Below are 15957 nucleotides of genomic sequence, written 5' to 3'. Positions count from 1 at the left end.
TAGCACAACCATGAGATGGACACTGAATATTTTAAAATGTTAAAATTTAAATGAATGTCAAGTGTTTTTACCATGATGTTAAGTAGGAAAAATATAAAAACTACACATTGTGTGATCTCAGCTATATACAATAGATGGTATGTTTAAGTACAAATTAAGTTTTCTTAAAAAACAAAATGTTTAGAAGTCATAATCTTAGGATGATGGATTTGTGAATAATTTTTTATTTTCTTTTTTTATACTTACTGCTCCATCATTTTTATAGTGAGAAAAAAAATATGTAACTTTGCTAACAATTGTCACTTCAATAAATTTTAATTAAAAGAAAAGAGAATAAAAATGTGGGAAAGAAATTTTAGGACTGAACAAAAACTTCATTATAAGGGCAATTGGGTAAGTTGCTCCAACAAAAAGGTACTATTGAGACAGTAAAGCTAAGCATCTGATCAAATAAAATATAATAAACCTGGGCATGTGGGAACAACACTTACTACCAATGCTCCGCTTGATGGAAATCTGTGTTCTTCCAGTTTACACAAAAATGTAACTCTAAAACTTTGAGGTGGATGTTCAACATGTAAAATATTGATGAGGCATAAGGAGGGGGAGCACAGAAAGAGAAAGAGGAAAAAGGCACCGTGAAAACATCACAGGCCACAATGGAGAAAGACCAGAAAAAGAGAAGGGAAGGAAAGAGGTGGAGAGAGCTCCCGGGATTGAGGATAAAAATTGGGGTGGGGGGGTAGGGAGGGGGGAGGCATATTTTGTCCACCCAGAATCAGGAAAACGGAAGTAAAGTTTCTCAATGAACCCTGAGGCCTGAATACTCTTGTTCTTCCGGCTTCTCCCACCTCAGCATCCAGTCTCCAGTCCAGCCAGGAGGAGCTCACACCCACACCTTTCTGACACATCAGCACATCTGCGCTAGCATGTCTGTCCCTGGGCACTCAAGGCAGCCAAACTAGAAGTCTTTTTTGGAAGTCTGTTTGGCACAGGCATGTGGTACCTCACGCGCTTCCAGAATCTGGAATTCAGGGACCGCTTGTTGGCCACGTGGTCTTCTCTCCACTTGATGGTGCCCTGCATGTCCACGAGGTGCCGGAGGGAATCTTGAAGCTCCCCAAACTGCAGCCCGCCTGCCTTGCTCAGAGCCTGCATTTCAATTAGAATCACCTTGGACTCATTCTGGATGAGGGCGCTGTGCAATGCGATCTCCTGCTCGTAGGCAAATTCCTCGCTGTGTACCATCTGAGGAGTCAGGATAAAAATGTGCCGCCGACTCTTGCGGATGTTGGTTTCCACCGCCGTGGCTGCATCTAGCAATAAGAAGACATGGAGATTCCCTGTTGATGCGTGTGCGAGTCTAATCCTTTGATCATCAATGTTCCAAACTTTTTGAAAAATGTGAGTGTTATAATCTGGTGGGAGGATTCTTTCCCTCACTGAAACAGTCCTCCAAGCTGAATGAAAATGTATAGGTGTGAATTCAGGGTCATTCACTGCATATTATCTTTTTAAGATACTAGCTGCCATGTTGTAACAGGGCTTAGAATTTTAACACCCACGTTAAAGAGTACAAATTCAGGAACCCCTGCTCTTCTGAACTGACTAAAGTCTCCAGGAAGTCCTAGATCCAATTCATCCCCTAATAATCTCTGACTTAGAAGCTGATTTGATCCAGACTAGAACAATCTTAAGGAAGTTGGATCCTCTTAGCAAGTCTATGCGTATGAAGCACTGGCTCCATGGTGATTTCAATTAACTCCTGGATGGATTTAGAAAGAACATGTGAAACACCCAGTTTTCACTGCAAGGAGGAGACGGCACAATTAGGAAACCCAACCATGAACAGAACAACTCAAGATGTTCTTAGAGAGTGGTGGCTAAAAGACTGCCAATTTCCGTAGTTGGAAATAAGGAACTGAACGTTAAATAGTGCCAGATAGAGACCTGTGTCAATCAGGATCCTAACGGAACACTTGGCACACTTAAAAGGGCTGGCAGAAGAGGGTTTCATGAAAAGACAGTCTGTATAGATGTGGACAGAGACAAGAGAAATCAACAAGAGATGGTATAGACCCCCATAGCTGGTAGTATCAGAGAGCCATTATACCCTCCAGTATGCAGGGGAGGAAGCAGTTATAGCAACCAAGGAGCTGCCATAACTCCTTGGTTATGGTTGTCTATGGCAACCAAAGTCCTGAGGAAGACCAGCTGACAGGATCCCTGCTCCAGGACAGAGGAGCACAGCTCCCCTGGCAACCCCACCCAGAACGGGCAGGGATGTGCTCCCCGCAAAAAAATTCCTACCAGTGCCTCTCATTGGCCAAACTCTGTATGGAACAGAGAGCAAGGGAGTGATAGACTCCACAATGATCAGCTACCCAGGGCCACTGGATGGAGAGGAGATTGCAGAGTAGATCTAAACAAGCAAATGGAATGTAACTAACATGGGAAGAAATACATTGCATTGGTCAGTCATAAACTTTTTCTAAGGGAAGAGAATGAAGTTTGATGTTGTTTTGTTGGATTGATTATATTTGGGTTGAGGTAAGGTCAGAGGACATACTTGAGGGAGGGGAAGTGGGAAACCTTTCAAATGCAAAACAGCCCCATAAAGGCAACACCAACTTGAGCATCTGTGAGCTAGCATTCTCATTTGGCTGGGGAGAGGTGTAACTAGAAATGAGGCAGATGTACCTGAGAAAGAAATGAAGAGATTGCGGCCAGATGTAGCCCAGGATGTGACATCATGAACAGCTGGAGTCCCTATCATGTAACATGAAAAGGGGATTTGAGTGTCACAATTCATTACTCAACTTTCACAGGTAGCCAATGGGGGAAGCTGCGAGCAGAAGAAACCCTCGAGAGAAGACTTGAATTACATTTTCCTGAACTGTACACTTTACAAGTCTCCCAAGTCATTACTTTAACATTATCCAAATATTTACTCCCAAGTCATTACATTAACATTATCCAAATATTCCAGAATAAATCAAATGTGCCTTTCGTGAGTACCCTTAAGTCTATAGGCACGTGAACTCCTCTTTTCAGTAGGAATGCCGGTTTAAATTCAGTCTACTAAACATTAACTTCATTGGACTTACACTCATGATGACCCTGCCTCACCCACATTCCAAACGCTCTCTGGTTTCTGTAGAATTCGAGAAGGGTAAGGAGGGTCCATCGGCATGTGACACAAATATGAAAGAAGGAGAAGAATGACTGCTGAAATGCTGGAATTGTGGCACACCTTTCCAAAGTGCATGAAATCAACCAGGAATATTAAGAAACAGAAGGTACAGTTTTACTTGTTCTTGTGAGAACACCGATTTGCAAGTTTCACCAATATAAGGGAAATCACACGACTCTCTGAGTTTCAATATTTTAGCCAATGCCTCTGGCTGTTACAACAAAATTCTTTGGTTTTTAAGTCTTCCTTCCAATCGTCAGGAGAAATTGAGAGATGCTGAATAATTGTAGTGGGGGACAGGGGAAGTAAAGTAGCGGCAGTGTCCTGCTAAATCCACATAGCCAGGACGCCTTACTCTGTCTTCACATCACTGACACTACCGTGAAGACCTCACAGTCAGGGTGGCAATGAGGACAGGAGGAGCAGAGAACAAGTATGTCCTTCTCCTGGACTATATTTATCAGCTGTGCTTTCCAGGCCTGGAATAAGGATCGCAATTTCTTAGCAGAGATAAAGACCACCTATCTCTTATCCTTCTCACGAAGTAAATTACTGTACCTGATGTATGTTGATAATATTACCTTCTCCAGGGAGCAGATCTCGCCCATAAATGAATAAGTTGTAGCCACATTTATTTTCAAGAACATCAGGCAGAATCTGGTGAACAAAATATTCTACAGAACTGGTCACCTCCGGACAATCTTTCTGGTTCCGTGGATAGATAACATAAGCGTCATAGACCTTTCCATCTGAAAATGAGAGCAAGAAGTGCAAGTTTGTCACTTGGTTCTAAAAAATTCTCATATGACTCTTAGTAGACATTCATCATTGCGTTTTATGGTTGTTGGTGAATGTATGCCACCCACCAAAACATTCTAGCATCTAGAGATGACAACAGCCTATTGCCATAAAATGTCATCAGGAAATCCATCTTAATCCCAAAGTCCTCCTTTTTACTGTCCCAGACAGAATGATGGAGAACAGGCAAGAGTCTGTCTAGCTTAGTTCCAGCCAGATTGTCAAGTTTCATCAGTGATGTATTAATAATTATATATAGTCTTGATTAAGGCACACTGTGCTGGGCAGATCTCAATTTCATCTTTTGTTTTTCCCATATTTCCCCTAGGGAGGTGGCAATGCTAAAGGCTAATCGTGGCAAGGAGGTAAAATTTCTTAAGGGATCTGAATTTCTCACAAACCCAAAAATTAGCCCTAGTTGAATGTACCACATGGAAAATCTAAAGTGAAAGAATAGTATTCATATTTAGCAGGCAAAACTGTCTTTTTTCCTGTGTTTAATTAAGTGCACAGTTAAGACTCTTTATGGAACAGGTTTTGGGGTAAAATACACCTTTTTTTCTGATGCACCTGCCTAACCTCTTCACATTGAGAAAACAGGAACTATTTTGTTAATGTTTTGAATTTCATCAAGTTTTACCAACACACCTTTTCCCAAATGTGTAAACCTTTCTGGGCTTGGGGCAGTCTGTTATTGGGGCTTTAGTAGGAACAGCAATCATATTAGGGAGGAAATTTGAGCTGATGAGGTGAATCTCGGCACCACGAAGAGTGACCAGGCAAGATGGGGAATGGCCTGAGTGGACTCAAACAGATTCCATGGTCATGTGTCGGCAAGCAAAAGGGAATCTGGCTTCCATAGCACAGCTAGTAAAAGATCAATAGACGAATAACCAACAGCTATGGCAGGACCTCTTCTTTTGAAGAACAACTTGAAACTGGCCACTTACCATTCCTAGTTTTGTAAGGTCTAGCTATGTCTCTCCAGAGCAGAACAACCTCAATCCAGAACACTTTCAGCATTATCATCAGGACACTGATTAGCAATAGCAGAATGCCAAATCCTGCAAGTGTGTAGTAGGTGCTTTGATGATCAACTATTCAAAAGATAGGGGGAGGACAGAAATCATTATTATGATGAGAACAAAGTAAAATAAGCAAACACAGGGATGCTGGCCTCCACTGCGGATACCAGAGATTAGTACACAAGACGCCTACTTAGAATTGGCAAGGCTGCACTAAGAATCAGTAAATGACCATTTATTGAGCCACTTCTCTGTGCAAGGCACTGGGCTGTTCTATTCTAGGGGATTCTCAAAGCATATGAGGCATAGAGACATACGTAAACTTAACTAAGATAGGAGGGAAACTCATGATTTTAGCCAGAGGTTTTTAAAAGGAGTACTCACTCATTGCTGGCTGGGACAATGAGGGCTTCCAGTAAGAGAAGGCCCCTGAAAAACTCACATTCAGATTGAAAATCGCATCCAAATAGGAAATGTACTACTACTGACGTGAGAGGATGCTGTGAGGGCAGAAATAGAGGGAGTGTGTTTTCTGGGGACCTTGAGTAATCCAATTTTAGGAATTAGTGGAAGATACGATAAGAAAAGTAGGCCAGGGGTCAGCTTCTGGCCAGAATCAAGGCTCCAGCTGAAGCATTTAGCTTTCCTTCTGAAGGTCAGGGGAGCCATCAAAGAGTGATGATAACAATGAAAGTGGTTTTTAAGCAAGATTAATCTGACGGCAGTAGAAGGTTTGTTTTTGTGGAAAGAGACTTGGCGTAGAACGGACGGGAAGTTTCTGTAGTACTTGGGGTGAGAAATGAGGGTTCAAACTCACATTTAATGATGAGAAAGGAGTGGACAAGCCTGGTGTTAGGGGCATTCATAGCCCTTAGGGACTTATCACATCTGGGGTTGAGATAGAAAAGTAGAGAAGAAACAATAGCCATTTAAGCCTCAAGCAGCGGTTCTCAACCTGTGGGTCGTGACCCCTTTGGGGGTCGAACGACCCTTTCACAGGGGTCGCCTAAGACCATCAGAAAACAAAAAGATATTTATGTTATGATTCATAACAGTAGCAAAATTACAGTTATAGAGTAGCAACGAAAATAATTTTATGGTTGGAGGTCACCACAACATGAGGAACTGTATTAAGGGGTCGTGGCATTAGGAAGGTTGAGAACCGCTGCTCTAAAGCATATCTGATGGAGAAGTCACACTGCTAGGTCCTAGGTCGCACACATACCCACTACTTCTCTTATGCTGAACATTACTAAGCCATCACTGAACTTTATCCTGTACTCACTGCTACGTAATACACATGCAAGATGGTGCCCATTTTCAAGGGTTTGCAACAGGTATGTACAAGTTGAACGTAAGAACTGTGCTTATTAATAGTATTTGTGGCTGTTTTACATTTACTTCCCCCTTTAGAACTGCTAACTAACATATCTTATAAACATTCCCACTTATTGATGAACATGAGAAGAATCTCAAATGAGAATTGCTTATATAGGTCTCTCTTGATTTTCATCTCAAGGCTCAAAGCATGGGCTCCCCATTTTGACCTGGATGATCATGGGCCCATATTCAAACTTTCTCTCAATTGCCCATCAGCTCCCTGAGTATGCAGCTTTGTGAGATTAAGAATGGCCAAGGCAAAGTGACTCAAAGCTGGGGGAAACTGAAAATTGGCAGAGAGTTTTTGTTTTTAAAATGCAAGACCATGCTGCAATTTTTTTTTCTATGTCCTCACTGCCATCAGTTTACATGCTAGATTTTCCCTAAGTAAAATATTTCAGCAGGATTCCTCTGCAGTTGACTTTTCCTAAAACTTTTGTGATGCATGCCAGGAATCTATACTTCTTGTGGAGGTTATTATGGATATGGCTGGCTGTTTTCAACTGAAGGAATGAAGTTCATCCACAACATTAAAGGAAGTTAAAGTTCAATATCTTCCTAAGTGTTAATGGCTTTTGAAATGTATAAATCATTCTTTAATATGATGACTTAACACTAAATATTTTCTGTAAGTGCTTATAAACAGGAAAATACCACCTGGGCTTGAATCTTTGCTCTATAACTCTAGTACTTGGCAAATTATTCAACTTCCCTTTGCCTCAAATTTCTCATCTGTAAAATTAGATGACAGTAGCAATCTCTCATGGAGTATTGATTCAAAGAGAGAGAGAAAGAGAGAGGGAGAGAGAAATTAAGTGGAAAGTACTACTTAGGTCCTAGTACACAGGAAACAATGAAAAAAAGTGTAATATTATTATTATGAGTATCAACTATTTATTTATTTAATAATATGAGGATATAGGCTTTTTAAGTTGTTTTTAAAATTCAAGACCACGCTGCAATTTCTTTTATTCTATGATTAGAAATAAAGGAATTCATGGTGACAATTTGACAACAGTAGTAACAATTTTGCTTAATTTACACAGTTGTTGAAACAGAGTATAACCATGTTGATTTGCAGAAAAACAGGTGAAAGGTAACAAATACAAATAAACTAGAAGGAACAAAACCACGAAGTACATATAACATAAAAAACAACTCCAATCCAGAGGTAACCAGAGAACATTCCTAAAATGACAATGTGAGCAACCTATGGGGACAAGATTTTCTTACTAGAATGAGCAGTAATTAAATACTTCACCTTTGCATCCACTTCACCAGCCTCACTAACAAAATGTGTGGGTTGATTTGTGTGTGTGTGTGTGTTTTATGACAAAAAAATACATTAGAAAAGGGAACATGTGTATAACATGTTATAGAAGGTAACAAAAGAACGTATTCACAGTTCGCTGTTGGTGTGTTTTCTTTCACATACCGTGAGACAAAGAGAGCTAATGAAGTTAGAAAGCAGGACAACCAAGGAAGCAGTTGGGTGTTGAAGAGGAACCAAAAGGAAGAGTAGAGGGTGAGAAGGAAGAGGCAGCGGAGGAGGAGGAAGTAAAGCAGCAAAGGGGCAGCCAGACCAACAGAAACATTATGAGAAGACCTCACTGTAGATGGTTAGTGTTTTCAAGAAGCGAAGCCCATTTTATGAGATGGGCCACTTCCGTCGTCTTGATGGATCGCCCTGGAACCACACTGCAGTACCTTGTTCTCTAAGAAAATGGTTTCAGCGTTACAGCTGATACCGCACACTCCTTACTTGGCTTTTTCCTCAGTCTTACAGTGTGTCTTCTCAAGCCATGCAAATTCAGGGCCAGACAGTCGTACCTCAGCGACAAATCTTCTTCTTTTACATCAGCTATTCTTAAGACCATGCTTAGACAAGTCAGATCATTGCTAGAACGAAGAAGGCAACTCGTTACTTGGAATGCTTACTTTGTAGTTGCAATTGTGTGGGAGGGGAAGTGGGTGCTTTAACTTCAATAGGAAAATACCTTTCATTTTGCTGGTGCTCCTCTTGAATTCTTACTTCACTAAAGTTGTTAATTTTGGTTCTGTTAACCTCCCACAGGACGGCAGCTGTAAACTGAACGCCTTTCCCAAAGCAAGCAGAGCAAGTTAAGTTTGCTGGTTTGCCTAGACGAGAAGTAAAGACATTCATCAATAAAATCAAATTCTGCAAATGGCATTTAATTTGATGTAAAAAAAATTCATTGGTCACCTAGTACGTGCCATGAATTGATTTCCAGTCCCCTTCCTGATCTTTAGCACCTTCACCTTTCTATGCCTTCCGTTTGCCTCCTCCCCTCCCCCACGATCTTCATTTCATTAACAATTCCAGTTGAAGCTCAGCTCCCCAACTCCTCTCATCCCCAGTGAAAAGTAAAGACACAAATGACTCTAGCTTCACCAATCCCACATTATAATATATAGGATTTCTCTTTACCATAAGTTGGAATTTCATTTTTAACAGCTCTGCTGCACACTTCTCTCCTCCTTCCAAATTCTCGTCACCTCTCTATAAACTGCCTTAGTAGGTAAAGCATTTTCTCTGACCCAGCTACAATCCTGATATTTAATGATCCATCAAGAACCCTCTCCATCCCAACTCCCTTAACTCCAGACTCCCTCCTTTTACAACTGAAAGCACAGGGCTGCCTTCCTGCCTTGGGTCATGCATTCAGCCATCCTTTTGCGCTCTTGGTTCCTGTGTCTAGAATTAGGCAACTGAAGAGGGATGAGGGGCTCAGTGTCTCTGGGAAGGGGACAAAGATATAAATAACCAATTAGAGCACAAGGTCTTCTCGTGTTCTAGCAGAAAGATTGATGAAGTGACATGGGAATACAGGGGAAGAAATCACTGCAGGGAACAGGGGTGTTCACACTGCACATGTAAATGGTGGCCCTGGACTCCATAAAAAGGAGGCTCTGATCATGCTCTCCATCAGGGAAGGGGGTGGCATGAGGGGATCTCAGAGAAGAGGTGATATTTGAGCTTAGTTATTGGGAGGTGACAGGGAGGAACACCATGGACAAGGGCAGGGAAGAATGTGGAAATGCTGCTTATCAACGTAACAGCTGTGAAGCAGTCAGTGCTGTGGGGACATGGGGTATGTGGAGTTAATGGCTGCAGATGAGCCCGGAAGAAGGTGAAGACCAGGTGAGGGGACATTCTACGTGCTAAGAACTTTGAATTGTATCCCATCTCTAGTGGGGAACCAGGAAAGGCAGAGATGGACAGAGTCAGAAAGTCTGAGTTCTCATCCTTCCATCATTGATTATCCACAACCTGGGACATGTCATTGCTCCTATCTGAGTGTAAGTATCTACAAGGGTAAAGTGGGAACAATTTCTAGATAGAAGTGACAATGGCACATGTGAAGGTGCCATGAGTTACAAAGTGCAATACAAATGTAAATGCTGCATATTGCTGTGACCGCGTATTCCTAACATTAGCAGGTGCCAGGGCTGGTGGGTCCACCCATGACATCTCATTTAATCCTCAAGACCCACTATGTTAATTGCATGGCTCCCACTTGGGGAATTCAGATCAGGGGTCAGGGGGGGAGGATTTTACAGGCAACAGTTACAGCACTCTTAAAGTTGTCTTACCGATTTCCACGTCCTTTGTTTCATTTTGTGGAGGGGCTCTAATTACTGGAAATATAGAAAAGCCCTCCTCATCTTAAATCAAAGACAAAAAGATATAAGTATTAGAAGAGCTTTTGGATGATGATCAATATAAAGCTTGTATTTTCATATTTCTATTCTATTTCTATTCATAGCAATGTTTTTCAAATTTTTCTGGCAATGACAATGGCAACAAATATACACAAATGAAACAAAAATACATTCAAGCAATGCTTTCTCTTACTACCTATGATGCTCTTTGATACCTTCTATTTTTTTTATCTCATTAAACAAATACTAGTCTAACCCATTAAATTAATTGTATCACCAAACAATTGTTAGAAAACCACAGGAAAGATGAGTTCAAAAGACCCATGAGGATAATAAACACATAAGTTCACACATCTACTCACAGCTTTCCACCATTGTGGCCCATCCTACTAGGAAATTCTAATTCCCGGTGGCCCTGATGCCTAGAGATCATGAAAAGGGGGTGTCTGGAGCACGGCTGCATTTCTACACCCCTTGGTTCTCAGCATGGTGTGATTAAGAACCAATGCGGGTTTTGATGTGAATCAGTGAGAGGCACTGATAGAAATGTGGTCTGGTGATGTTCATTCTATAGCAGTGGAGCTTTGAAAAACTCCAAACAAAACTTTTCCCCACTACCGCTTTGCCTACTTAGGTCCTACTTCGTCTACAGCCATAGCTCAAGCTAGGCTAAGGAGACACATCTTTGTAGATTCCATACTCTTGATTGTGAGCTCTTCCCCACAAACAGGCTTTTATGGAATTGAAAGTATATTTAAAAAAAAAATTAGAATTAAGTGACCTACTTGAGGCTACTGATGAAGTTGAAAACATTGCAAACCAGGATTGAAAGCCGCTCAACAATATCTGTACATATTTATAAAGCTTCTCATTCAACTACTAGTCCAGTGATTTATATTAAAAGTTATTTTTTTTTCTATTTATAGAGCCTCTGACAACAAATTGGGAAAAGGAAAGTTAACCTTGCTTTCCAAATAGTTGCATTGCCATTCAAAAAAGCTAATTAAGTTAACATTCAGATCACAGGATCTTTGACAAATTAAGTCAAAAAGGAGAACAGATGTGGCTTTGAATTAGTAGCGTAATCTCCCTCTGAAATTTCTTAAATCTTGATAGTGTATTTAGAAAATTCTTTGCATCATGGTAGAGACTGTGCAAATTAGATTAAGCAGGAGGAAGTATCAGGCAGGAGGGTGAAGCACAGAAAAATCAACAAGAAGGGCCCCATCCCTCCCACGCGATCTGTTGTCAAATATTGTATTTTGTTACATTCAGTAGCTTACCTTGAATTTCTAATGATCTGGTGGCCGTCACAATGTAACTGACTCCATTTTCATTGTGCATAAATTTGCATGTATAATCACCCGTGTCCTTGCTAGTTGCATTGTCAATCAGCAAATATGTCCCATGTGTATAATACCTTGATCCTTGAAGAGCTGTACAATTCTGAAATGAAAAATGCCATACCACTTTCAGTAATTCTTTACTTGCATCTACTTTCATTGTGTATCTTCATCTGTTTCCCCCCAAATTTCCTTTTACCTTAAACCACTCAACAGGTGCTGTCCAATTGTAGAGACTAATGGTAGGACAATATATTTTACAACTTTTTGATGATTTAAATGATGTTGAATATATCAGGTCATCCGGAATATTGCAATCTGGTTGTTTCTTATATATGGTGACATTCACGTATCCAATCTTAATGAATTTCGGACTATTAAAATAAATCAAACAAGTTTTAAAAATTACTTAGGATTATGAAATAACTTCATCCAAATCTACCTTTTACTCATTCTTTTTCTTCTTAAAACAATTGATATATAGTGGTTCTTTTCTTTTTAAAAAAAATCATTAAAATCTAGGGCTTTAAATACTATTGGGTTGTCAGAAAAGTCATGACGTATTTTTTCTATGTTTTTCATTGCCAAAATGTGTCAAGACTTTTCTGACAACCCAATATTGTGTCACATTTGAGATAAAACATAATCCTTAAGGCAGCCCTAAAGCTGTCTCCCTCAACATTATTTTATACACTGTATCTCCTGTAATGCCAAGAGCCCGATAAAATAAAGATAACTAGTATTTATTGGTAGTTCACTATGCATCATTCATCATGGTAAGATTACCTTATTTTAGTCTCATAATAATGTTTTGAACTGGGTTATATTATCATATATATTTTACAGATGAGGAAATTGAGGGACAGAGAAGTGACATGCTAACTGGACAGAGAAGGGACAGCTAACTGGTGAGCCTAAATGTAATACTGAAATTTGTCTGACCTCAGAACCTAGGCACATAACAACACACATCTTGCCTTTTTTTTTCTTTCTTTCTATCTTTCTTTTTAAATTTAATTTAATTTTTTTATTAGTTTCAGGTGTACAAAACAATGCAATAGTTATCCTTTTCACCCCTCATACATCTTGCCTTTTAATGCAGTTTGTCTGACATTTTGTATGTACCAAATACTGGCACAAAGTCAAAACATTTAACAGTTTGTATGTAGAGTAAGTAATTTGTAGGCACACAACCTCACATAACCTCTTTAGCTTATCTCTCAGGTGTAAGGCACTGGTACCTGTCCCCTTTGCCACCACCATAGGCCTCCCAAATGCCCATCGCCTAGGTTACTGTTTTTTGTGCTGGTTTGTTCTCACTTCCAGCCAAAATTGAGCGCGTGGTCTCAGTTCTGTTAGTCACTAGGAAAGCTAGGCCTTTTCTTACCGGGCTAAAAATTAATCCCTGCAGTTATCCATCCAAATAGTTAGCTCATAATCATAAACCTAAACCCCAACCTGACGGTGTTCCTATAAGCACTGTTTCATTCAAATCATTTTGCAAATCCAACGGTTCCAGAAAAGACTAGAAAAGGAAGACAGAAAGTGAGGGCAGCTCAGTCTACCAACTTTTAAAGAAAAGAGAGCAAGCCCAAAGATGATAGTGGCTTCCTGGATAGTACCTTCTGACAATGCAAGTATAAATTCCAGAATCTTCAATGTTGGCTGGGAGAAGCTTAAGATGTTTCCCAGAGGCAAATACACGATTTTCTTTCTGGGTGGTAATACTTTTGTTGGTTTTTGAGTAATACCAGTCCACAGTGTATCTAGGTTGTGCTTGTCTAGGACATTTCACAATTAAAGCCTCATTTTCCAGGCCCCACGATGGTTTGTCTGAAAAAAAAAAAAATATATATATATATATATATATATGAATATGATCCTGGAAGGACCATCTGAAAAGATTACAATTCCTATATTCTAGGATATTCCCTTCTAGGATTAAATTGAGAAAGGGGCCATACTTTGTGATACTTTACCTGAGAAAGAATAAGCAAATGATTAAGATTTTTTTATGAAATGTTCTAATGGGTACCACAGATGAATGAATTAATTTGGAGCTAAATCTCCCAAACTGCTCCAGTGGAAAAGCAGCCATGTCTATCCACACAAAATACATTGTCAATCAACAAATGCTTACAATACTTCTATGCGCAGGCACCAAGTTAAATTTTGACATATTTGAATATGTAAAACTAAAATTATGATCGTTTGTTATGCAGAATTTGTCCTGATAGATGGGTGATGAAGAATGAGTACAGAGCATAAATGACTTTTCCAGGTTATGATTCAACCGGAATAAATGAAAGCAAGCAGTTTAAAATAAGGCAGGAGTTCTGGGAATTACTTAAACATTTTTTAAATTATAGTTGAAAAGCAATACTCACTAAGCGTAGCTACTGTGGAAATTTTGAGAAGTGTTAGAACTGCCAAGACCCAAAGTCTCATTCTCAGCTTGTCAGTCAAACAAGTGTTGGTAACCATTGAGATTATTCAAGTTGAATCTGTGACATGTGATAGTGAAGGTCCCCTAGAGGAAGCTGTTGGTGCTCCTGAAGATTTACCGTTGGAAAGAGCTGTCAGTCTCTCTCACCTGAAAAAGAAATCACAAGCAAAATATTTACAGCCATGAATTTTACTTGCTTAATACCCCCCAGGAGAATTAATCAATCAACAGGTGTTTATTATGTATAAATATTTATAACAGCAGGGCTTCAGGTACGCATCATTGTATTTATTCCTACTGAAACTTGGGGCCATGTCGGCCTGACCATGGTCATGTTATTTCATCGTCTTATGACAGTTGACTGAAAGAAGCTAAGAAGAAAGAAAACTAGTTTCTAGTTTTGAAAAAATTAAAACCATAAAATTCAACAGACCCTAGAGAATATAATATTATATAATATTATAAACGCTAACATGAAAGCACAGACATCTACACAGGTTGTGGTGGCTGTGTGCACAAATGTGACCCAGACGCTGGCACACACGCAAATAGTCCTCAAAAAGCCACCAAGGAATAGGAAACTGATGGGTAAATCATTAATCAAATAATCACCCTAGACACTGCAACAAAACCTCAAACTGTGTCCCTGCCTCAGCTTTCCCCCAAGACTTACCAAAGGCTTTCTAAAAAGATTTGAACATCCATGGAAAAGGATTACCTACTTTTCCTTTTTTACTTTCAGCAAAAGAATCACTTAACTACATTTTTTTTTCTTAAAAAAGTCAGGTGAGGGGTGGAGCCAATACAGAAATCGACAAACGTAAGAAGAAACACAACAACCCTTAATCTATTTCAAGAAAGCATGTTTCCTCGAAACATGAATTGTTGATACCTTTTTTATTACAGTCTGGAAACATTATTACAGACTTTAGATAAGTAATTGATGCTTACCCAAACTGAGGCACAGAATGCAATGAGCTGCCAGCCAATGACAGAGCCCAGAACAGCTTCCAGCTCTGTCGCTCCTTTCTGGCAGACTCCTCACATACAAGCACCCTCTTTTATTTTAGAGGGGAGACGCTCAAGGACATCCTACAAGTTATTGCTCCACCCACCCTGAAATTTGACTTTTTGTCAAAATTCATGACTTGTTTAAAAATGCCAGTACAGAATGTACCAAGAATTCTTAACCTTGATATATAAATATTTAAACTCAGGAACAACATTGAATAATCCCTTCAGAGGAAGTAATCAAATTACCTCCCTTTATTTTAGCATCTTCTCAAACTGAATGATGGTTGTTGTTTTTCACCCTGATATTATTACCCTTTGGTTCTAATTAATCCTGAAACCTTGGGGCTTTTAAATCACTCTTCCAGACATTCTTTGACACTTCGTCTGGCCGACATTAGCTGGCCAAGCTCAGCCAGTCTTGGCAGATTTGGTGCAGAGGGTTTCAAAAGCAAACTGTGTAGATAAACAATGAGAAGTAAGCAAGATTTGCAGGGGGGCCTGGCGATGTTTTGTTTGTGGTTCAGAATGTTACCCAGCCTCATTCACAAACAGATTCCAGCTCTCAGACGTAAGTCCATGCTGAGCTTTCAGTCTAGATGGAAGAAGAAAGTTTTTCTAAGGAGTTCAGAGAAATACAGGGAGGCTGTGTGTACAAAGGCTACCTCAAGGGGAGTGACAAGAAGGCCATAACCCTCAACTCTTGCAATTAACCCTCAAGCATACGTTAGTTGCAAAATCTGGTTTTAGCTACTCATTGCTGGTATGACTGACTCTATTATGAGTAATTCAACATAATTTTGAAACTCAGCACATCCCAGAAGGATTCAGGGACTAATTCCAGATGAATATGATGATGATGATAATAATCATAATAATAGTAACAATAATAATGACTAAGCTTTCTCTAGAACTCTGTGCCAGATATAGCTCTAAGTGACTAACATGTATTAACTCTATTCTCCCAGCCACCCAGTGAGGCAGATGCTATTATTATTATCCCTGTTTTACAGGTAAAGGCACTGAGACACAGACAGGTTAAGCAACTTGTCCAAGTCACATACTGCTGAGAGGTAG

At 39.8% G+C, this 15957-nt stretch overlaps 1 protein-coding gene across 1 annotated transcript; it reads right to left on the bottom strand.

The window, feature by feature from the left end:
• Window positions 1-304: 304 nt before the first annotated feature.
• IL1RL1 (interleukin 1 receptor like 1) lies at window positions 305-14919 on the bottom strand. Its single transcript, XM_019668723.1, has 11 exons — window positions 14821-14919; window positions 13811-14016; window positions 13046-13256; window positions 11623-11797; window positions 11364-11526; window positions 10012-10083; window positions 8394-8535; window positions 8159-8295; window positions 4942-5088; window positions 3775-3942; window positions 305-1316 (listed from the first exon to the last, which is right to left on the bottom strand). The coding sequence occupies exons 2-11, from the start codon at window positions 13905-13907 to the stop codon at window positions 925-927; spliced, it is 1704 nt and encodes a 567-aa protein (XP_019524268.1). The 5' UTR covers window positions 13908-14016; window positions 14821-14919; the 3' UTR covers window positions 305-924.
• Between the last annotated feature and the right edge of the window lie 1038 nt (window positions 14920-15957).

Source organism: Hipposideros armiger, unplaced genomic scaffold, assembly GCF_001890085.2.
Source record: "Hipposideros armiger isolate ML-2016 unplaced genomic scaffold, ASM189008v1 scaffold_535, whole genome shotgun sequence".
Classification (NCBI taxonomy): domain Eukaryota; kingdom Metazoa; phylum Chordata; class Mammalia; order Chiroptera; family Hipposideridae; genus Hipposideros; species Hipposideros armiger.
This window is presented reverse-complemented; position numbering and strand designations above follow the sequence as displayed.

What these genes read in the sequence shown, in the direction of transcription:
- IL1RL1 (XM_019668723.1), bottom strand. Translation starts at nt 13,907, where the DNA reads ATGGTTACCAACACTTGTTTGACTGACAAGCTGAGAATGAGACTTTGG. An exon ending in TATACTTGCATTGTCAGAAG is followed by an intron (nt 11,798 to 13,045) that starts GTACTATCCAGG and finishes TTATTTTAATAG; the next exon opens with TCCGAAATTCATTAAGATTG. An exon ending in ACCTTACAAAACTAGGAATG is followed by an intron (nt 3,943 to 4,941) that starts GTAAGTGGCCAG and finishes TCTCATTTTCAG; the next exon opens with ATGGAAAGGTCTATGACGCT.